Here is a 24,629-nt window from a genome sequence, read left to right on the forward strand (position 1 = left end):
TGGTCCCCGGTCCCTGCAGGCTTTGAGGGAGGACCGGGACTAGAGCTGACACCTGCGGGGGGGCTCGCAGAGACTACCGGAGCCCCGGCGCACCCCCGACTTCACCGGAGGACTTAAAAGGAGCCCGGGAGCCTACAACACTACCGGAGGGCGCGGTAGGAAGAGCGCGCCTCCGGGAGTCATCTTACCTTGTCCTGACCCTTCGCAAGGGCCCGAACAGGGGCCGAAGACGTGAGGTAAACCCCCGGGGAGGCTCCAAGTCCACCCTCCCCGCAGGAGACTATAGTTGGGCCCCGTTGGCCCCAAGAGATACTGAGGACTGGGCAGTAGCCCTAAGAAACGTTAACCCCTTAACAGGGGAAAGGTTGTTCTACTGTGGTGGCCTGATCGTTAAGAGAATTGTCATACTTAGCTCCTGAGAGTCATTTCCTGCCTATTACGACCAAAAGAAATGCCCTAACTAAGTGTTGAGTTGCTTTATTCCAGCCTGATGTAATGCACTGTATTTGCTGATAAATGGCTTATTTTTGAAGCTAGGAAATGTTTACACTCCAGTAGTGGCTGCTGCTGAGCAATGAGATGTTATTTAAAAGTCTGAGAAGGAAATTCTTTGCAGGTGCTGACTAGGAGTAAGGCTGTTACCAGGCCTCCCGTTATTTAATATTTAATATTTCTTTATTTACATATTTATTGCTGAGAAATGCAAAACCTGTGTTTTAAAGGAACGACAATGAGTTAATACCGCTGTGATTTTTGACTGCTCTGATTCTAATTCAAGATAATTCAAGATAAAACTTATTTATTTGAATCAAGCATTCTGGTGTGGACTCAGTCCTTGCATGCACTTATTGTCGCAGTGGATGAGTGTGTTGTGTAGTCACATCACACCTAAGCTTTGGGTGCCTGCCGGCTCGGTCCAAGCTACCCCCCGTGGACCTGGCGAACCCAGTTCCTACATTTGGTGGTGAGCGGTGGGATACAGAACCTGTGCCTATACAGCACCCTCCAGTGGGACAGAGTGCGCTGCAATCAGACTAGACACCCATCGTGCATGCAAGCCTACGCAATTGACCCCCACTGTGTAACCTGAGTGTGCAGAGACCTGTTTGAACCAATACTGTTACCTACGTCCTAGTGCTTTCCCTTTATTTTATCTGGGTCCTCACCTGGCAAAATGGAGTTCCAGCTGGCCAACCTTGAAGAGTATACGGTGGTGCAGTTAAGGGAGTTTTGTCAGGGGATGGGGGTGCCAGTTGGTCGGAGAGCCGCAAAGGAGGAACTCCGTTCCGCCTTGAGGGCATGAGTAGGAGCCCACCCAGAGGGGCGAGGGGATGGGGGACAGGAGGGGCAGGGCACACCAGGGGAAGCGGCCACCCAAGAAGAGCTAGACCTACTGGGTATTGATGTTACTGAAAATGTGTTGCGAAGAAGACGTTCCAGGGCAAGTAGTAGTGGGTCTAGAGGGAGTATGTCGTCGCAGGAGTATGAAGACAGGAGGGGGGAGAGGCAATTGAAGTGGGAGCTTGCCAAGTTAGAGCACGAGAGGGAGAGAGAAAGATTAGCTTTGGAAGAAAGGAAGTTGGCGCACGAGTTTCTGCTTAAGGAATTGGAGCTGAGAGCCTTACGATTGAGTGCACTAACAAGTCCCAATGGTGGCAGCGTACCAGGGGCTCAACAAGAGCCTAGGTTTTGGTTACCCAAGGAGATGATAGCGAGCTACACTCATGGGGATGATATCGCCAAGTGGTTGGAGGCATATGAAGTGGCCTTGACAGCCCACAGGGTGCCCGAGAAACACTTGGGAGGTGGTCTGTATCGTTACATACCTCCCAAAGTTAGGGACACCCTACTGTACCTTGAAAAGGCAGATCAGTTCAGTTATCCCCCCATGAAGGAGGCACTCCTTAAGAAGTTTAGCCTCAACCCCGAAAGGTATCGCCAAAAGTTCTGTGGCAGCCATAAGCTGTCCACACAGAATTGGGTGGATTTCTTTGATTACGCCCGTAAGGCTTTGGATGGTTGGGTGCGTGGTAGCGAGGTGCATGATTATGAGGGCCTGTACAATCTATTTTTGAGAGAGCATCTCATGGATAAATGTTTTCCGGAGCTGCGCCAACATCTGGTGGACCGCAAGCTGACTGATCCCCGTGAGCTTGCGGAGGAGGCGGATACTTGGGTTAGCACCCGGGTGTCACACAAGAGCCCCGGGGGAGATGGTCCGAAAGGTGGACAGGGCGTTCCCCAGAAGAAAGAGGGGGGAGATAAAAAGGAGCTCTCACGAGGCCCACAAACTAGACAGTTTGGAAAAGGAGTAGGTACCCCGCCTCATTCCAGTTCCCCAAAGCCATTACCCTGACAAGAGTCAGCAGCCAAAAATTGTCCGGTGCTACGAATGTGGGGAGGCTGGACACTACAAGGGGGATCCCCAGTGTCGCAAGAGACCTCCAGCCCGCACAAGTGGCAAGACTGGGACTAAAGTGAAGGTCCCTTTGGAACCGCTCCCGGTGGTCGGGACCCCTTTTGAGCGGGTCGGAATTGACATTGTTGGGCCGTTGGACCCTCCGACCTCTGCGGGACACCGGTTCATCTTGGTGTTAGTGGACCACGCCACTCGGTACCCGGAGGCTATTCCTCTGAGGACCGTCACTGCACCTGTGGTGGCGCGGGTCCTGATGGGGATATTCACCAGAGTGGGATTCCCCAAGGTCGTGGTGTCGGACAGGGGCACAAACTTCATGTCGGCCTACATGCAGGCCATGTGGAAGGAGTGCGGAGTGACCTATCGGTTCTCCACTCCTTACCACCCCCAAACTAACGGGCTCGTAAAGCGCTTCAACAAGACCTTGAAGGGGATGATCCGGAGCCTGCCAGAGGACTTGAGGCGGAAATGGGACATCCTCCTCCCTTGCCTGCTGTTTTCGTACCGCGAGGTGCCACAGAAGGGAGTCGGGTTCAGCCCCTTCGAACTGCTCTATGGCCATCCTGTTAGGGGGCCCCTCAGCCTTGTCAAGGAGGGGTGGGAGAAGGCTTCAACGAAGCTTCCCCGTGAAGTTGTCAGCTACATGCTGGCGTTCCGCAGCCAGATGGCCAAGCTGTGGAAGGAAGCCTCAGACAACTTGGAGGCTAGCCAAGCCGTTATGAAGGAGTGGTATGACCGCAACGCTCGGACGGTGGCGTTGGACGCTGGACAGAAGATGTGGGTCATGGAGCCTGGGGAGCTTAGTGCCCTCCAGGACCGGTCGACTGGTCCGTACGAAATTGTGGAGCGTCGTGGCCAGACCACCTATGTCGTTGACTTGAAGACCCCCCGTCAGCCCCATAGGGTGCTCCACGTCAACCGCCTGAAGCCTCACCATGAGCGATCTGAGCTTGCTCTCCTCATGGTGACGGATGGGAGCGAGGAGGAAGAGAGTGAGCCTCTTCCTGACCTTCTGGCAGCCCAGGAGAAGGATGGTTCAGTGGAGGGAGTTGTCCTCTCCCCATCCTTGACTCCAGAACAACAGGGGGACTGCCGCCAGGTGTTGGAGCAGTACGCCTTGTTGTTCTCCCTCACGCCTGGAATTACACATCTGTGTACCCATGATGTGGACACAGGGGACAGTCCGCCTGTAAAAGCCAAGTCTTACCGGCTGTCCGATAAGGTTAAGAACAGCATCCAGGGTGAGGTAGCCAAAATGCTGGAGCTGGGGGTGATCGAACCTACCAGCAGCCCTTGGGCCAGTCCGGTTGTGTTGGTGCCGAAAGCGGCCCCACCGGGTACCACACCAGAACTTCGGTTCTGTGTGGACTATCGGGGATTGAACTCTGTCACCAAGACAGACGCTCACCCGATCCCAAGAGCAGATGAGCTGATTGACCGGCTGGGAGCAGCCCGGTACCTCAGCACCATTGATCTAACATCAGGGTTATGGCAGATTGCCATGGCCGATGGAGCAAAGGAGAAAACAGCGTTCTCCACCCCCGAGGGCCACTTCCAATTCAGAGTGATGCCCTTCGTACTCAAGAATGCTCCAGCCACTTTCCAGCGGTTGGTGAACCAGGTGCTGTCTGGCCTGGAGTCCTTCTCAGCGGCATACCTGGATGACATAGCTGTCTTCAGTAGCACCTAGGAGGACCATCTGCAGCATCTCCAGGAGGTGCTGCAGGCTTTGCAACGTGCTGGTCTGACCATCAAGGCTAGCAAGTGCCAGAATGGACAGGGATCTGTCGTCTACCTGGGACACTTGGTGGGCGGAGGTAAGGTGCAACCCCTCCAGGGCAAAATTGACCCATCTTGGCCTGGGTGCCCCCCAAAACTCAGACTGAGGTCCGAGCTTTCCTCGGCCTCACTGGCTATTACCGCCGGTTCGTCAAGGGATATGGTACCATCGTAGCCCCCTTGACGGAGTTGACGTCCAAGAAGCAGCCACGAAAAGTGATCTGGACGGCTGCTTGACAAGAATCATTCGAGACACTGAAGCGCGCGATGTGCACCGCCCCTGTGCTTGCAACACCCGATTTCACAAAGGAATTCATCGTGCAGACGGACGCCTCTGAGCATGGCATAGGCGCTGTGCTTTCGCAACTCAACAATGATGGCCAAGACCAACCCGTGGCCTTTATCTCCAGAAGACTCCTCCCTCGGGAACGGCGATGGAGTACCATCGAGCGAGAAGCCTTCGCCGTGGTCTGGGCCTTGAAGAAGTTGAGGCCATACCTCTTTGGCTCTCCCTTCCTGATTCAGACCGACCACCGACCCCTTCGCTGGCTCATTCAGATGAGAGGCGAAAACCCCAAGTTACTAAGGTGGTCCATTTCCCTACAGGGGATGGACTTTCGGGTGGAACATCGACCGGGAGTTGACCACGCCAATGCTGACGGTCTCTCCCGGTTCTTCCGCCTTAGTGACGAGATCACCCTAGAGGTTGGGTAGCTCTCCCCACTTTCAGCTGGGGGGAGCACATGTTAGACCTGTCAGCCTTAGGGTGGTCTTTCCTATTTTTTTTCGCTTTTGCCTCATTTTTCTCACCTACTTTTCGTTGGCCTTAGGTCTCTGGGCACCTTCCCATTGCTTACCAATGCTAAGGTGCAGGTGCTCTCTTCCCTTAAGATGGCTGCCACTGACCCCTGCTTCTGCAGCGTGGTATTTTTAGGAGCACTCTAGTAGCCAGGAGCTGGCTGGAACCCTTAAACAATGTTGCAATGTTAGCCTGCCCATAGCTAGAATGAGGGAAGCTCCTGGAACCTTCCAGAACAGGGGAGGTGACACCAACTGCCACTGCCAACTGCCAACTGTCGCTACATAAGGAAAGGGAGGGAAACTTTCCTGAGAGAGAGAGAGTAGTTGGGGCATCACTGACCTGGGGGAACCTACGCAGGAGACTTAGGCGGTATGGCCTAGTCAGGAACCTATGCCACTGGGGGTGACAGGGTTTAGGCGCTGCCCACCAAGCTGTGTGAGGAACACTGAACTAGCCCACTGATCTGGCCCAGCGGGAGGGGAACCCAGGGACCATCTGAAGTGATTTACTGAGGAAACTGGACAAGCCTTCAACTCACCCCCCCTCTCTTCAAGTAACTTCTACCAAGGGCGCAGGATCCAGATAGCGCCAAGAAGACCTTCTTACTACCCACAGGACTGGTGGGGAATCAACCAGGTATAAGCGCTGTATTTCCCTTGAAAAGCGCTGTGAACTGCTAACTGCCAAGCGCTGTATTTCCCTTGAGAAGCGCTGTGAACTGCTATCTGCCAAGCGCTGTATTTCCCTTGAGAAGCGCTGTGTACTGCTAACTGCCAAGCGCTGTATCCCCCTTGAGAAGCGCTGTGAACTGCTGACTGGCAAGCGCTGTGCCCCTTTTGAGAAGCGCTACTGCGTAGAGACCCTGTGTGGGCCCCGAGAGTGCTGCCTGAGGCGTGATGGAATTGCCCTAAAGCGCCACGAGGACCGAGCGCTATGACCACTTAATGCTTCTCAGCTGCCCACCCCCTCCCCCCACTTCTGTTGAGCGCTTATGCACTTCTGCTTTAGCCTTTGAGCCTTACTGTCATCGTTGCAGCCTGGCGCCTTCTCCGCGACGTCGGTGCTGCATTCTGCACCCCCTCGGCGGCCCCTAGAGCCAAGAGAAGGTCGCCGTAGAATCTGGTCAGGCCGCAGTAGGCCTCGTTAGGCCTGAAGCCGGGATCTAGTGTCACGTGACAGGGGCGCGGTGTAATTCCGCCCCCGCCGTGATTGGGTCCCTGAAATTGTGCCCCGCGAGCCGCTCTGCAATCGGTGGTTGCTGCGCACCCTGGCCTCCTGTTGGTCCCCGGTCCCTGCAGGCTCTGAGCGAGGACCGGGACAAGAGCTGACACCTGCGGGGGGGGCTCGCAGAGACTACCGGAGCCCCGGCGCAGCCCCGACTTCACCGGAGGGCTTAAAAGTAGCCCGGGAGCCTACAACACTACCGGAGGGCGCGGTAGGAAGAGCGCGCCTCCGGGAGTCATCTTACCTTGTGATGACCCTTCGCAAGGGCCCGAACAGGGGCGAAGACGTGAGGTAAACCCCCGGGGAGGCTCCAAGTCCGCCCTCCCCGCGGGAGACTATGGTTGGGCCCCGTTGGCCCCAAGAGATACTGAGGACTGGGCAGTAGCCCTAAGAAACGTTAACCCCTTAACAGGGGAAAGGTTGTTCTACTGTGGTGGCCTGATCGTTAAGAGAATTGTCATACTTAGCTCCTGAGAGTCATGTCCTGCCTATTATGACCCAAAGAAATGCTCCTAACTAAGTGTTGAATTGCTTTATTCCAGCCTGATGTAATGCACTGTATTTCCTGATAAATTGCTTATTTTTGCAGCTAGGAAATGTTTACCCTCCAGTAGTGGCTGCTGCTGAGCAATGACATGATATTTAAAAGTCTGAGAAGGAAATTCTTTGCAGGTGCTCACTAGGAGTAAGGCTGTTACCAGGCCTCCCGTTATTTAATATTTAATATTTATTTATTTACATATTTATTGCTGAGAAATGCAAAACCTGTGTTTTAAAGGAACGGCAATGAGTGATTTTTGACTTCTCTTATTCTAATTCAAGATAATTCAAGATAAAACTTATTTATTTGAATCAAGCATTCTGGTGTGGACTCAGTCCTTGCGTGCACTTATTGTCGCAGTGGATGAGTGTGTTGTGTAGTCACTTTACACCTAAGCTTCGGGTACCTGCCGGCTCGGTCCAAGCTACCCCCCCGGGGACATGACGAACCCAGTTCCTACACCCACTATATCCGTAATACTAGATATTAAAGTTCCCTTACGATGTAACATTTATGAAATTCTAAGCACTTTATTGCCTTGAGGACTATGAGCCACTGGCATGAAGCTATTTTGCGTTCTCAAACAGGCCGATGCACAGAATCGGCCTGTTTGCAAACACAAAAAAGGCTTTTTCAGCGAACCAACCTCTATTCTGCGATTCAGTAACCTGCTACTGAATCGCAAAATGGGTTTGCGATTCGGTATTTGGAAGGGGCATGTTTAGGGCGTCCCTTCCAAATACCGAATCACAGCTGTAAGTATGAATGTTTTGCGACCAAATACCGGTCGCAAAACATTTGCAGTTTACCCTCAAATTCAATCTGATGGTAAACCTTTCGCAAATGGGAAGGGGTCTCCCTATGGACCCCTTCCGGTTTGTGAATGTTGGAGAAAGTGTTTTTTAAGAGCAAGTAGTGGTCCCACTTACCACTGTCTGATCATAAAAAAGGAACAGAAAACTAAGAGCTGCATTAAATAAAAAATGATTGCTTTATTAAAAGCAATTGCAGACATTGTGGTCTGCTGACCCCAGCAGGCCACCATCCCTGTGATTTTAGCGATACCTAATGGGTTGCAAATTGCGACCTTCCTCATTAATATTAATGAGGTAGGTCGATTTGTGAACCCCTAGGAATCTACCAGATGTAGTATGCAGTTTTCATTTATGTTGTCACTCAGTCTTCTGTCAACAGCATTATATTCCACAGGCCCACAGCAATGGAGCCAGATAATGGATATCTTCCAAGAACCGGGTGTTTCCTTTCATCCCGGGATGCTGCACATCAGTGTAGGATGCATTGCATTTGATTGTGCAGTATATGGCCGAGCAATCAACGGCACTGCTAATAAAACTGGAAATCTATTGATGGTATAGATTTACTGCTAACTAGCACAATACCACCAACTTTCTGACCTCTCGACTCTTACATATGATTTTCTTAAACTTTTTTCTAACAAATGAAAATGCTAGTTTGAGAGTTTTCTTGGAATTGTTTTGTCATGGCTGTCAATGAGGCCAGCATGTTGTAACAAGGTTAGATTGCTAGATGGCTTGCGAGAAGCAGCTGTTAAAGCAGCCACTTCCAGTGGCATATGACTATTTATTCAGATTTGGAGCTGACAAATGAGTGCTGGGAAGGTATGAAAGATCCCTTATGATGTAACATTTAAGCAATTGTAAATAGCTAACGATGCACTTTATTGCCCTGAGGACTATATTCTTTCAATAGCAATTCTTTTTAAAAGATTGACTGCTTTGCTTTCAAGCTTTGATGGATGAGTAGTGTTATTGATGGTAAAAGGTTCTTGCTGTTAGTTGCTCATGGTTCTCAAAAATGTATTCTTGTCGAGGTGGTCTGAACGGCAAAGTAAAGCAAATTTAGCGGCATGTTAGCAGATTCACGGGTCACATGACTAACTCCAACCTGACCTCTCTTTCACGCAACTTCCTGAACAGCCAGGTTTCCGTCCGCAGCAGCAAAGTTCTACTATGTGATATTCACTCTTAAAAATGTTTTCAATGTGAAATTATCTATTGTAAGCCTCTTGTAGTACTCTAAAACTGTTTCTTGGCAGCACAATGTAAATGTATTAATATTAACTTTTCCAAACAAATAGCAAAGAAACACACTTTCTTTTGCCCTAATGGGCTGTTTATAGCTCTTTATTGACTACTTCGAGGTCCAATACGTGGTCAATCAAAAAACAAACAAATACAAAGTCCCATATTTTAGAAGCGTATTTACTGGTAAAGTTGTATGTTATTTTAATGTGTGTACAAATGGCGAGTCCTTTGAGAGTGAATGCCGGAAAGTGAGAGTGTAAGTCAGGAAACAGAGGATCTGATGAATGACGAGAAAGAAAACAGTAAAAGGTGATTGGTGTCGAAGAGTGAGAAGATGGGAGCAAATGTGAATTGTCACCTGCAAATCACTACACCGAAAGTAAATATAGACTAATTTCTGTTATGTTTCTGTGGTGTTCTGTTATATGGTTGTGTGTATATGCAGCTGAACAGAGGGTAATGGGCTTTGTGTGAATATTAATTAATGTAGAGAGGGGCTATGACTCACGAGAGGTATAACCTTGGATGCGTCCTGCCACCTTGGCCTCTCCCAATCCTGGTCTGCATACATGATTTATGCCATGACGTACTATCGTGATAATTGCTTAGCAACACGGGGTTCTAAGAAAAACCATAGCACAATCACATTGGATATGCCTTTAGTGTGCTGCAGGGATTGTCTAGGGTATGATCTTGGTCCAGAAGTTGCAACTCTACTATGGTAAAAACATGAGATTTACGGCCTGATTCATGAAGCTAAATTGCGCCCGCAATAGCTGCGAAAATGCTATTGCGGGCGCAATTTCCCTAATCGGCATTCAACAAGAAAATATCCAAAGCGCAAACAAAAAATAGCGAATTCGCAAATAGATTCTCAGATTCCCGGCAGGAGTGCGCCAAACCACGGAGTCTGAGATTTTTTTTTGCGAATTCGCAATACAAGCGCAATCGGTATTCATGAAAAATCTCTAATAGCGAAAAAACACAAATTCTCTATTTGCGAGGCGCAAATTAAGGACAACCCAAAGCAGGTGGTAACCATAAAAGCCATTAGAATTTTTTTTTGAAAAACCGTTGGTCAATCAGGAACAGGTGCAGGCCTGACCAAACACACATAAGGAGACTCAGCACTAGGAGTTGGAGTCTCACAATGCCAGGAATGTACATGGTGGTCAGGCGGCGAAGGCTACAGCGAGCAGCACGGAGGAGACGCAGAACACAGGACAGGATATTCCGCCAGCGGGTCACCCTGCTGGGCCAAACCAGGGAGCAGATATATGCAAAGTACCGCCTGAATGGGGAAATGATAATCCAGCTAATACAGGACCTTGACCCCCTGATGCAGCACCCAACAAGGCGGACCAATGCTGTGCCTACACATGTACAGGTATTGTGTAGCCTGCACCTCCTGGCCTCTGGGAGCTTCCAGGGGATAGTAGCGGCTGCTGGGGGGATATCCCAGCCCACCATGTCACGCTGCCTCAGGAGTTTTGTTGACGCAATGCTTACCCAGCTACACCGACACATCAAATTTCCCACCAGCCAACAGGAACTGGACTTGACAAAGCTACAATTTTACAATGTGGCCCATTTCCCATCTGTGATAGGATGCATAGACTGCACCCACATCGCCATCTGCCCACCAGCTGCGACGGAGTACATGTACCGGAATCGCAAGTCCTACCACTCCCTTAACATACAGATGGTCTGCAATGCCAAGACATTCATAACTGACATTGTGGCCCAGTACCCAGGGAGTACCCATGACTCATTTATATTCCGGCACAGCGGCCTCCACACACGACTGGCCAGGGGAGACTTCGGGGAAGGACACCTACTAGGTAAGTACACTTTGTCAACAATGTCACATTGCAATGAAGTAGCTGCGCAGCACAGGCACTCACCCTCTGCTCCTCTCATTCAGGTGACAGTGGCTACGCCCTCCGGGAATACCTCCTCACCCCATACCTCAACCCTGCTACACCACAGCAATGGCGGTACAATGTTGCTCACATACGGACAAGGAATTGTATAGAACGGACTTTTGGGCTACTTAAGAGCCGGTTCTGCATACTGCACAAGACAGGTGGGGCCATGTACTACAGTCCTGATGTGTGCTGCCGCATTGTGGCTGTGTGCGCAATATTACACAACATTGCAACCAAGCGCCGGATACCTGTAGAGATCTCTGGCAGTGAGTCTGAAGGGGACGACCGGCCACCAGCACATGTGCGTCATGCACGCGGGGAGAACCCAGCTGAAGGACACAGACGCCGCAACCACATCACTATGAACAGTTTCTAGAGCCCACACTCCCCTCACCCAACAAATCACAATTGCATGCCAATGTAAATAATGACAGGAGGCCCATGTATGATGCATCAATAAATATTATTGTTAAATGCACAATAATAATGTTATGTCTACATTCATCAAATGCCAGCAGTATTGCGCCATACTGCTCCTAACTAGACACTGGACATGCTTGTTTCAGCAGCATTTTCCAGGAAATGTACATGAAACTCAATTGCGCCTCCGGCGCGCAGCCCCCAAACGCCTCTCTGGCTCTTCCTCTGGGACGGCACGTGTCCCTGTAGTGGGCCTGGTGCTGCGGCGTAACACGCCAACCACTGAGGCAGACAGGCTGCTGACACTGGAGGTGCCCTCACTGGTGTCGTCCCCCCCCACATTGCCTGTACCAGTAGGATGGAGTGCCAGCACGGCAGTGGTGACCTGCTCCAACACTCGTCCAACATCCTCAATGCATTGGATCAACTGCTGCTGCTGCGCCAGGGACCGTCGTGAGAGCTGGGAGGTGGCATTCCCAATTATATAGTTAGAGCGGGTGTAGGCTGTCAGGCGCGTAAGAAGCAGCCGGTGGCGGCGGCGGGCGGAGTTGCGCTGCGATATGAGCGCAGCAGTGTTGGCCTCCATGGCTGTTGTCATGCGCTCAATCCTCTCACCCACATTGGCCACATTGCGGCCAATGTTGTTTAGCTGCAGTTGAATGGCCCCTTGCCGTCGTGCCTGCTGTTGGTGTATGCGTAGCATCCGGCGCTCAACGCTCAGGCCTGGCATGCGCACAGCCATCCCCCTCCTGCCGCTGCGTGATGTGTTCTTCTGGCGAGCCCTGACATGCCTGCTCTGCTGGCTGCCCACAGTGGGTGTGTGCACTGTCACCACAGTAGCTGCACCAGATGTAGATGGTTCAGCTGGTGGTGGACTTGTGGTTGTCAAAGGTTCAGCGCCTGATGGTGCTGGCGCTGTTGGTCTTGCCCTGCCTGCAGGGTTAGGTTCTGCGACTGATGGTGCTGGCGCTGTAGGTCTTGCCCTGCCTGCAGGGTTAGGTGCTGCGCCTGATGGTACTGGCGCTGTTGGTCTTGCCCTGCCTGCAGGGTTAGGTGCTGCGCCTGATGGTGCTGGCGCTGTTGGTCTTGCCCTGCCTGCAGGGTTAGGTGCTGCGCCGGATGGTGCTGGCGCTGTTGGTCTTGCCCTGGCTGCGGGGAGAGGTGCTGCGACTGATGGTGCTGGCACAGTTGGTGTTGCCCTGGCTGCGGGGAGAGGTGCTACGCCTGATGGTGCAGGAAGTGTCGGTGTTGCCACCTCCTCGGCATCCTCTTGTGACTCATCAATAAGCAGCATGTCACTGTCGCTGCTGTTGTCGGCGCCACCTGTGAGGGGAATTGGACTTCCATTAATTGCATGTATCTGTCACACGTGCAGTTGCTACATGCATGCTGGTTGACATTCCCTGCCTGGCTTTGGCATTGCTTATTTTGGGACATGTGAGGCTGCATTGGGGTTCTTTTACATTATGGGCAGACTACATGTCCCACAATGCTTTTGGGCATGACCTAATGTGCATTGTTTGCATGACTTGGGATGTATATGGGAGGCTATAGGGCCATGACCATTGTTAGGGGACAGGGTCGCTGTCGCATGCCACTTACCTTGGCTGTCTTGGCTGGGTCGGATGTGTCCAAGTTGATGACACCTATGCACGCCTCTGTCTCCAGGGTGTCCTCCACGCGGTCCTCCATGGGGGTATTGGGAGGGACAGTAGGTTCTCCGCCCCCAGTAGCATATGTCTCGCCCAGCCTCTCTGCCACCCTCTCCTTGGCACGACCTCGGAGGTCGTACCACCTCTTTTTGAGCTCGTCCAGTGACCTGTGTGTCACGCCCACAGCGTTCACTTTTGCAGATATCCCAAGCCAGATTCGACGTCTCTCCATCTCCGGCACCCTCCTGGAGTCCTTCCCAAATAGTTTGGAGTGGTTTTTAACCACTCCCTCAATGAGGTGCTCCAACTCCTGCTCAGAGAACTTGAGCTTCCTCTTGCGCCCGGTGTCACTGGGCCCTGGTGCAGGCTCCTCTGACATTGCTGCTGTCACAAATGGGTTACTTTAGCGACTTTGGAGGTGTCCTGGAAGGAGCTCTGTTCAGCTGCAGCCTCGAGATCAGCCTCACAGTTCTGAATGGGGGTGGGAACTGCCTGCTTCCTGGTTGTGATGTCATCACTGTGCTCGAAAAGCGACTTCCCGTTTTAGCGATCTCGCTACTAGCGAGATTTCGCTAATGGGGATTTGCGATGGCGCTAAATAGAGACGGATTATCTGGGTAATAGCGATTTTTCAGCGATTTTCTTTTGTCGCTATCGATTTTTGCGGCCGTGTGCGATTCGCTTTATTTTATCGCTAACTATGATGAATTCCGATCTGCGACTTTCGATTTCCGATTCGCTGTGAATCGCAAATTGAGAGTCGCAGATTTCATTTTTCATGAATCAGGCCGATTATCTTTGCATTGTAGTAATAAATGGGTGACTATGCGTTTATTTCTGCATTTGTTCTAATATCTTGTGTAATTGAGCCACATTTAATTTCACAGGCATGCCATCAATAGGATTATTTTGCTTTTATTTTTTAATCCGTACAGTTTTTCGTTTCCAGTCTCTTGAAATTAATGGTTCCTAAAATCCTGGTTTGGGAGCCGTCGGCTCTTGGGCAACAAAGTTAGTCTGGAGCTCTGCTTTCCACAGAAAAAGAAGAGCACAACTTTTGCTAAGCAACATCATCACGTTTCTTCTTATTTCAACCAATGCCTTTTACGACTGTCCTCTGGAAAGCATATCCTCTTGGGCCAATTTATGCAACCCACGAGATTGCGTACAGTTACTAGTGCACATTACAAATCACCAATGTTGACAACATGTTTATAACATACCAGAAACTAAATATTACACTTCACTGTTCTTCACAGCTAGCCGTCCTGTACTTAACTAGTCGACATCCAAGTCTTCGTCACTCACTTCTTCCCATAGTAAACCGGTACCTATCTTAGATGTGTCTACACACATCAACCTTAGTGTGACACATTTACCATCATCCAGAAAAAAACTTGTGGAAATTCTTATCTTTGATAGCCATCTACAACAAACCTACATCTACTAATTATTGCCCTTCATAATTGTGCACAGGAAGCAATACCTCAGTTCACAAGTATTACATTGCTACATCTGTTACAGTTTCTGTATCTTCTCCTTTACAGGGGGATTGAATGGGCCAGCCTGAACAGCTTCCTCTCGTTCGCCACCTCGACGCCTAACAACGTGGGACTGGTCCGAAATGAGCTGCAGTTGGTCGACCTCCCAACAGGTCTGAACAAGTGACCTCTCTCTGGTCGCTCTTTCTTCTACATTTAAGACTAGTGGTACGAGGCTGTTAGTGCTGGCTTTTCAACTGCATTAAAATCCAATCCACTCTACAAATTCATATTGCGCGCTTTCTGCTTTGTTTCTGCCACAGTGATTATAAGAAGGGGTGAAAGGCAGAAAGGTTGAGCAAGCTAAATAGTAGTAAATATCGATCAATTGTAAATAGTCTACAATCATTGTGCAGTTTTTCTGCTTTCTGCTCATTTTATGTGCTGTCCATTTCTGTTCTGACTCTGAATACTCTCAATTTGTGTCTCATCTAGAGTTAAATTAGATGAATTTTTACGTTTTATCATATCTCTTGAAATGTGATGGATCTGTTGCAACCTTATAATTTAAATACATTTTAAATGCAAGTATAGAGTGTCTGGTAGGGTATTGTACCACCACAACCCTTAAAAATCTGTTTTCCATCTGTTTGGCTTGATTAGGAAAAGGCTACCTATCTCTGATTTTTTTTTAGGTCGTCCTCGGCTTTTTGACTGTGATGTGTTTCCATGCAACCATACACCTCCTGTTTTAACATACTTTGTTCGCTGCATGGTCTATGATTGTTTCCTGATTTGGCCAGTTATGTCCTTTTTAGCAGCTGAGAATTGAATTTCCCTCGTCGACTGCGTTTTCTAGCAGTACTAAGAATGTCAGTGTGTGGCAGATGCAGTACTTGACAACCTCCAGGAGAACACTGTTTTATCCTCTCACTCTCGGTACACCCTGGCCTCACGAAGACCAACTTCTACAGCTGCTTGAAGAACTTCACTGACTGGATAAAGACCAAGTGTCTGAAGCTCAACACTGACAAGACAGAAGTACTGATCTTTGGCAACCACACAGTCCTTGGAATGACACATGGTGGGCCACTGAACTCGGACCCACTCCCACACTGACAGACCACGCCCGCAACCTCTGCATCATCCTGGACAGCAAACTCACCATGAAATGACAGATCGACACAGTCTCCTCCGCCTGCTTCCAAACTCCCCGCATGCTCTGAAGAATCTCGGAACAGCTCCCCATCAGTACAAGAAAAACCCTCACTTAAGCCCTAGTCACCAGCCGGCTGAACTACGGCAACGCACTGTATGTAGGAACCTCCACCGAACTCATGAGGGACTACAGAAAATATACAACTCAGCGGCCAGACTTATCCTCAATTTAAGGACCCACATCACCCCACACCTCACTGTGCTCCTGATGGAGCGGGATAGAAAACAGAAATCTGTTTAAACCCGTGAAGTCACACTTCCATAAATAAATTAATAATGCTAACAATTTGTGCTGTGTGTATAATAATTCAACCTAGTTTAAAGTTGCATTTTCACAAAACACGCGGGAAACTAATATGTGTGCTCATAAATGTGCATTATGTTGCATTCTCATGTATGTGGAAAATAATAAATTAATCTTGTCTATTGTCATGTCATAACTAATAGCAGCTGTTTTTGAAATAATGGCATGTGCTTATTTTGCTTCCCTTGTCTATGTGATGTCATTTCTACTATTCTAGGTGCACATAAGGCTTTATGGATTTATGAAGACTGGTAGATATAAAATGCTGCTTTATTTGTGCTTTACTGCTAGGTAATTTAGACTAATGGGTTAATTATTAGCAGTGATGGGAGGCAACAGAACAAACTGTATTTCTTGCATTAATTATTCTTTGTGTTTGTTTATATAATAGTTTTACAAGTGAAGCTTAGAGATGACTGCAGAAAAATAGTACACTTTTAAAAGTGGCGCAGGGACAGTGCACAGAAAATTGACGCTTTCTGAAAGAGGCCTAATGATGAAAATGGCTCAAGTGAAAATAATTCCAAGAAGGATGGAAAAGGCCTCTGAGCTTTTATTTTGAAAGGTTTTGGATTGAACTGCTAAAAAGATGACTTTTTGGAGAAATTTGCTAACGTTTGCTAACGTGCCACGGGAGTTCAGAGCTGAATGGCTCAAGGTTAAAAAGAAGCTGTCGCTACAAAATGTAGCAGACTAAGGAAGAACTGCCAAGACTTCTAAATGAACAATGGACTAGTGAATTTGCCCGGGCATGTAAGAAGGAGGTGTCACAGTTTACTGTGGTACGAGGTGGCTCAGCCAATGGAGAACTAGAATTCGTCTGCTGGAATGTGAAAAATAGTTAGCTCAGCTTAAATTAGGGTATAAGAATAGGTTCAGAGAACACATAGTTGGCTTACGCTCGAGAATTCTGGAGGACGATGTTATGCTGATGGACTTTACACGTGAGGACAGGAGTTTTTATTAATTACTTTATTATTAGGTGATGAGGGTAGAGACAGAGAGATAGTTAGGATTTTGGAAAATGCTTAATTTTACTTATTCCTGCTAATGAATAATAATTCTTGATTTATGCTCTTTTTATTAATACTGAATAAATCTTTCTTTATGACATTTTCTAATGCTTGTTTAATAAAATACCAAAACCTAAGTTTTTCTAGATGTGTTAAAATAAACTTTCTAAAATGACAAGCTGGTCTTGATTATTGCAGATGGTTTAAACAACTATATTTAGATCTTATCGCCTCATGATTCAAGCGCTCTATTGTTGTTATGGGCCTAGTGTTGTAGTGTAAGTTTTGTGGTAGTAGATAGTGTCATTTGTGCAATATTTTGGTGAGAGCGCTGGATCAATTTCTGGTAGCCATCGGACGGTTTATATATGTTGTTTTTGACATACATGTTACATGCATGATACATATATGGTGGTAAATTCATAGGATTAAGTTTTAACACATGTTGAGTTTGTTTTATTTTGTGCTATGTGTGTACCGGTACAAAAACTGTGTGATGAGAATGTAGTCATGCAGAATATCTGATCTGTTTCTGTGATATCGCCGAGTATCACTGTTGGTATCGCCGTGTACCAGAAGTATTGTCGCCGTGCAATACAGTGTTGTCGCCGTGCAACACAGTTTTAGGGCTAGGTGTGAATCTTGTAATAGTGAGGGTTTTCTAAGAAATTAGAGCAGCATGAGAATAGGGACAAAGTGCCTTCCATAAAACTCACTGTGATAAGAGTATTAGTTATATTCGAGCTTGAGTGAAGGGTAGGGTAATGTCGGTGCATGATTATCTATAAACAGGTTAGAGTCCTGTACGGGTACATGTTTTATATCTATAAACAGGTGAGAGTCCTGTACGGATAACGGTGTTATTTTGCTAACGGTGCATGATTTCTATAAACAGGTGAGAGTCCTGTACGGATTTCATGTGTGACTGAAGTTAGGGAATTTTCAGTGTGAAAGTGCGTGATTGTTTTGTAAGGTATGTTCAAGTGGAACTCTTAGATACTGTCACTTCGCGGTGCGTTCAGAGGAAAATGAGTTCATATTCTTACGTGTTAGAAGGGTAGGGTAAGAGTTGCTCTACTGACAAATGGAAATTATCCTTAGTGTGAATAGCGCCGACTATTCCGAAGTGTGGATACTTGAATGTATGTAAACTATCCTAATTAGAGAAGCAGACAGATGAGTTTCGTTTTATGTATTCACTAAAATGTACCAAAAGTAATTCTAAGGTACTTAGGAAAGTTTAGGATAAAGTCTGTACCATTCTAAGACTTTATAAAGTATGTGCAGTGTTTAAATACATTTAAAAGCTCTGCACGCTAATAAAATTCAATTCAAAAGTGTTCAGCATAGTTGAAAAGTATAAAAAGGTGAACTGTGCTATTTTAAAACATTCAGGAGCATTTTAGAATGTTCTGTGTTAATTAGGCTATAATTAAGGTATTACACGTTGTTAAACATTTTTAAGTAAATAAAAAGTGATCAGAATTCATTTTATAAACATTCCACACTTTAAATATAATAATAAACTGTTCTCCGTAGTTTAAAACCATTAAAATGTGCCCCGATCGAAAATTGTAAGGGAGGGGCTGGTTTTAGGAGTGAGACCGTGTGAGGAGAGACAGAAACTGCAGCAGCTGCTTACGTCAGAATTGCCGCGCTCGGATTGGCTAGAGCGTCAGCATTGTAAATGAAAAACTGCCCCCTGATTGGCTGAGGTGTCGTTATGCTGTAACTAGCTAAACGTCCACTTTTGTTCCCTTCGTTTTAATAATGCTGCTAAATTAAAAACTGATGCGTGTGATAAGCGCGCTGTACTAAGAATAAAAACAGCTGTCTAGCACCCAAAGTGTCACAATGAAATATCACTCCGATTAATTGAAGTGACTGGAGTGTCTTTTAACGAGAATTTTGGTCATAACAAGCGTCTTTAAATTAAAAGACCCCGTTTTAGTGTAGCGCGCTGTTAAAAATCAAATTTAGTGAGGGAGGGGCTGTTTGCCGAGAGAAAGAGCGAAGGGGAGAGCTGCCATCTGCAGCGGCTGCTTGCGTCAGCCGCCGCGCTCCCATTGGATGAAGTCCCGTCGCGTCATAGCCACAGCCGCGCTCCCTTTGGTCCAGAGGCCGTCGCGTCATTGGCAGAGCCGCGCTCTGATAGAGTGAGGCTCCGTGAGCCCCGTTCTGATTGGGCGAGGCTCCGTAAGAAGTTTAGTAATTGCAAATGTCCAAAAATTAAATAGTTGTAGTTGCCTCGGGATGTGTATTGACATCAAATGTTACACGCATTAAAGGGAGCGTGTGTGGAAGAAGACTGATTGCGAGTGAAAGGGAATAGCTGCAGCGCCTACCGCCGCGCTGCCATTGATTAGAAAGCCGACGCGTCATCCACGGAGCCGCGCTCTGATTGGGCAGAGCTCCGTGTATTGAATGGGGACTGGCCGTCTAGTGTGGGTTATATAGGAGAGCCGCGCTCTCATTAAGCAAGGTACTGGTGAGGTCTTTGCGTATAAAAACGCTGTGTTTCTATGACCTGCTGGCATCCCTCAATATCAAAGTAGTTACGAAGGGACCGCACTGTGACTGGTGGAAGTCCCGTCACGTCACAGAAAAGGCCGCGCACCCATTGGATATTGACGCGCAGCGTCATAGCAGTGCCGCCCCCTGATTGGTCTAGACGCCGCGAGGCTCCGTGAGCCCCGCTCTGATTGGGCGAGGCTCTACTATTTGTTAAATAAGCTATGGCTTACGTATTACATGCCCAGAGATTGCTTGCTATTTAAAAATACTTCCCAAAGCGAAGCGCGAGGGGAGAGAGACTGCAGTAGCAGCAACATACACATTGGCAGAGCTGTTATGTTGTGTGTAATTTGTCAACAGCGCTGGAGCTGGCTGTGACGTGTCCTATTACGAATTACGACCTGATTGGTCAGAGCTTCGTGCATTAATGACTTGCTGCCAAGTGCTGAATCTGAGATAATAAACAAATCGTGCTACACTCTGAGGGTTTCTAATGTCTGACTAAGAGTTGCTGGCTTGGTTAAAAATTTAATTTGTCTAAAATTCATTAAGAACAAGCTTGATGTGTCTTGATTAGCTAGGAACACTGTAGTATTATACAAAAGCTGCGACTGGATTGGTTAAAACTCTGGCAGGCACTAGGATTAGTAGAGCATTGGGTAACAACACGTTGATTAGCTGAAACACTTGTGCTAAATGCACATTGTTTACTTTTTGCTGGAGATTTAGTTTTTCCACAATATAAATGCCCAAAGCTTCATTTTAAGCTTCATTTTATTAATAGTTTTTTTTGAAATTTAAAACAACACATTTTGTTAATTAGTGAATAAAAATAGTAGATATATTAGGATAATAGCATCAAAGGTGATTAAAGTGAGGATATTAATTATTAATTAATGCAATATTAAGTAGTAGTAATTAAATTAATTTTGTTAGTTACTGTAATTACTGGTGTAATTAGGAAGTTTGCGCTGTGTTCAAGGTAGCAGCAAGAAATTATATTTAAATTTAAGGCAAAACAGAGTAGGTTTTCTTTTTTACAGGTATACGTTGCAGAAGGTGTGTAAGTGAAAAATACATACAATTAAAACACATGTGATTATATGTTGATATTTACTGTTATAAATAAAAATTTTGCGTTGCTACTGTTTTTGCAAATTGATATTTTTCTTTACAGGTTAATTATAATTAGTGATACAGGTAAATTAGGAGAAATATTAAATTGACCAAATTATAAGGTTTTCTACACCTGATAGTGTTAAAATTAATTAATTAATTGATCAGCAAACGCTGCAAGGCAAATTTAGAGAGTACAATTATCAAATTAATTAAATAAAATGTCTTCCTTGTATAAGAAAATGAAAAAGGTTGTTGCCAAATGCGAGAGTAAATTAAAAATTCCCAAATTAGCGAAAATAAATAATAAAAGTGTCAGAGTAGAAAATATTGATCAATGTAAAATTGATATTGTAAATATGGATCAGAACAGGAATTCAATAAGACCCCCAGAACAGATTGATGTAACGCCAAAAATGCCAGATCAGATTGATAGAATGTCAGCTCAGACTTCTTCTGAAAATGATGCAACTGAAAAACATAATGAGATGCTTGGTACATCTGGAATTAATATTCCTGATCATGTAAATTCATCAAATGATTTAAAGGAGTCCATGAAAATTATGAAAACAGTGACAGTGCCTACACTGGGAAAAGATGAAATTAATTCCGCAATTTTAAAAGTCCCATTAACTGAAAAGGTTTATTCTATTGTACTTGAGATTGAACTGGTAGGGATCAAAACTCAGCAAGAAACAGAAATGACTTCAGTTCTGGTAAGTGAGAAGTCTGATACTGACCTGATTAAATTGACACAGCCTGATGAGTCAAAATTATGGTCAAATGAAAAGGAGATTGAGATAAATGAGCTAAATAAAGAGCTACAAATACAGCGACAGGTAATGGTTCAGCAGAATGAGATGGCTTCACTGCCATTGCAAATTTTTGTTAATGAACAGACAGAGAAAACAGATACAGGATTAATTAAAGAACAAGAAAACGGTCCAAAAGGATTAAATGCACTTCCAGAATGTTGGAATGAAAATAATGTTCTTTTGAGTGAAGACATCAAAGTAAAGGACACAATTGATAAACAGATTAAAACATTGACTTCTGCAGGTTCACTTTTCAGAAATGCAAATTTAATTAAAAGATTAATTGATGATATTCAATTGGCAGAAAGGTTTGTTGGCATATGTACAGCACACAAAATGAATGATGAACATGCTTTGAGTTCACTAATACTAACATCTGTAGTTGAAACATGGCAAGTAGTCAAAGGCTTACAAGATGAAGCAACTCATGAGGAGAAAAACACATGGTTGAGAAACACATGGTTGAGAATAGATTTTAGACAGCGAGATGAGGATGAGATTTTGTCACACAAAGATGGTAGAGTTGTTTTACTAAATAACATGATTACTGACATGGACAGAATGTACCATGGATTTGTAGAATTTCTTTACCAGAGGTGTCTGACATATCAGCAAGTGAACACAATTAATAGAACAATTGTGAGATTGGGAACAGAATTACAGGAGAGTGGTTCATTGACCAGATTACAAATGAATTTCTGTGAGATGTCACTACATGACAAACTGTGCTACATTTTTGTGATTTACTGTTTGTTTTCAAAATGGTTTGAAACATTTCAGAAGCGACATGATGATGAAATTACTGTTGCAAAGTTATCAGATGGCAAAAGACATATTGAAAACAGATTGCTCCATTGTACAGATGGAACAGAAATGTCAGATGTTGAGGAACATGAGAATGTTACTATAAAAGTCAGAGATGCAAAAATGAACCTAGCTGCAGGTACAAAGTGGACAGATATTCTTCCACTTGTTTTGATGTTTCTGAGAAACACTACTGATAAAAAGACAGATTTAAGTCCACGTGAGATTAAGATGGACAAGGTCATGAGACAGACATTTATACCAGAGAAAAGAATGATGTCTATCAATGATGGCATCAATTTGGAGAATTTCAGGAATTTATCAGATGAAATGATTTCTGTGTTTGATGAAGATGAAACTGAAGTGCAAACAAGAGAAAAAGAGCAAGCACTTGATTTGTTACCAGGTAAAAGAATAAGGAAAAAGGTTCGTCTAAAAAGAAATTCTCTAGTGCCAAGGTGGCAGAAAAGGAGGCTAGTCAGTCTTGTCACAACAAATGCAGAGAAGTGCAAAAGACTGAAGAGGTGGATTGACACTGGCCATACTTTTCGTGTATCTACACCTGAAAATCCTGATGAGAATAGTGTCACAATTGTTGATTCAGATTCTGAAGAAGAGCCTGAAGAGAATCCAGATCTTGAAGGTCGACAAGTTGGTCGATATCTGGAGAACACGAAAAGAAAACAAGCCTTGATTGAAGAAGACTTGAAAGTTGTGACAGAAGACTCAGAAAATGATGGAAATCTGCCAGAAAAAGAAGCAGAAGAAGAATGTGATCAGATTGTGATTCAAGACCAGGAGAGTATTGAAAAGCAGGAAAGTAGCTCTGAAAGCAGGAACAGTAATTCTGAAACTGGGAAGTTGAAGGTAATTGAAGAAGAAAATGAATTGCCAAGTACCAGCTACAAAGATGACGTTCCTAATGGAGTGAAGCTGCTGAGTAAAGAAGTACCTGAGTCCAGAATGAAAATGTCTGACACTGAAACTGATGAGAGTGATGAAGATTCTCAAATGAGAAAATTCAGAAAAGGAGCTTGGAGAACAGAATGTAAAGTGACCAAGCAAAAGAAGAAATTACTAAGAAAAAGTGATAACTGGCCAGAAGAAAATGAAGGCCTAAAATTCAAATTGAGATACAGATCAAAGAAACAGATTGAGGCAGGAAAGAAAATAGAAGTGATACCTGTAATGGAGGTAAATAGTCACAGTCAGGAAAAGATTGAAAACAAAAGTGACAATGATTGAAGTACATACCTGTTAAAAAAATTTTAGGTTTTCTGTTTTTGGCATAAGGCTGAAGAAATCTTGTTAGATGACACAAGGTCGAAGAAATACTGTTAGCTGAAAAATTAATTTGTGACATTAGGTCGAAGAAAAACTGTTAGAAGGTTTAAAGAGTATAAAAAAAAAATAAAAAAAATAAAATTTGAAAAAGGGGGGTGTTAGAAATTTTTAGAAAATTTAGGTAAAATTTTTAAAATGTTTGTTTTATTTTTCTTTGCAAGCTTAATGAAAATATAATTCTGCTTCGGTTAATTTAGGTTGTTATTGTTCTTTGAGAAATTAATAAGGAGAAGTTTAAGGTCAATATGACAAGCAAGATACTGACAATTTATTAGTTATAGTTTTTGCAACACATTTATTGAAGCTTAGTTGTATGTTACACAAGAGAAAGAAATAGAACTAGAGGGGTTTCTTAAATATATATATGAGAATTGTAGATAAACTGATGAGATAAGTCTTTAGAACTACTAACACAGGTGAAATTGAATCATGTTCATCTTAGATAAAATCTTTGCTAAAATATTGGGTGGTGGTGTGGTGATTTGTTAATCACCAGATGAGGGAGTTGATGGAGCGGGATAGAAAACAGAAATCTGTTTAAACCCGTGAAGTCACACTTCCATAAATAAATTAATAATGCTAACAATTTGTGCTGTGTGTATAATAATTCAACCTAGTTTAAAGTTGCATTTTCACAAAACACGCGGGAAACTAATATGTGTGCTCATAAATGTGCATTATGTTGCATTCTCATGTATGTGGAAAATAATAAATTAATCTTGTCTATTGTCATGTCATAACTAATAGCAGCTGTTTTTGAAATAATGGCATGTGCTTATTTTGCTTCCCTTGTCTATGTGATGTCATTTCTACTATTCTAGGTGCACATAAGGCTTTATGGATTTATGAAGACTGGTAGATATAAAATGCTGCTTTATTTGTGCTTTACTGCTAGGTAATTTAGACTAATGGGTTAATTATTAGCAGTGATGGGAGGCAACAGAACAAACTGTATTTCTTGCATTAATTATTCTTTGTGTTTGTTTATATAATAGTTTTACAAGTGAAGCTTAGAGATGACTGCAGAAAAATAGTACACTTTTAAAAGTGGCGCAGGGACAGTGGCGCAGAAAATTGACGCTTTCTGAAAGAGGCCTAATGATGAAAATGGCTCAAGTGAAAATAATTCCAAGAAGGATGGAAAAGGCCTCTGAGCTTTTATTTTGAAAGGTTTTGGATTGAACTGCTA

At 45.2% G+C, this 24,629-nt stretch overlaps 1 protein-coding gene across 2 annotated transcripts in view; it reads left to right on the forward strand.

The window, feature by feature from the left end:
* Nucleotides 1-24,629, forward strand: part of WDR11 (WD repeat domain 11) — a 677,364-nt gene that overhangs the window by 314,383 nt on the left and 338,352 nt on the right. For both annotated transcript variants that reach the window (XM_078643933.1, XM_078643932.1), the window contains exon 12: nucleotides 14,379-14,485. In XM_078643933.1, the coding sequence (XP_078500059.1) occupies nucleotides 14,379-14,485 (107 nt within the window). The remainder of the gene's footprint in view (nucleotides 1-14,378; nucleotides 14,486-24,629) is intronic.

This window comes from Lissotriton helveticus, chromosome 5_1 (assembly GCF_964261635.1).
Source record: "Lissotriton helveticus chromosome 5_1, aLisHel1.1, whole genome shotgun sequence".
NCBI classification, from domain to species: Eukaryota; Metazoa; Chordata; class Amphibia; order Caudata; family Salamandridae; genus Lissotriton; species Lissotriton helveticus.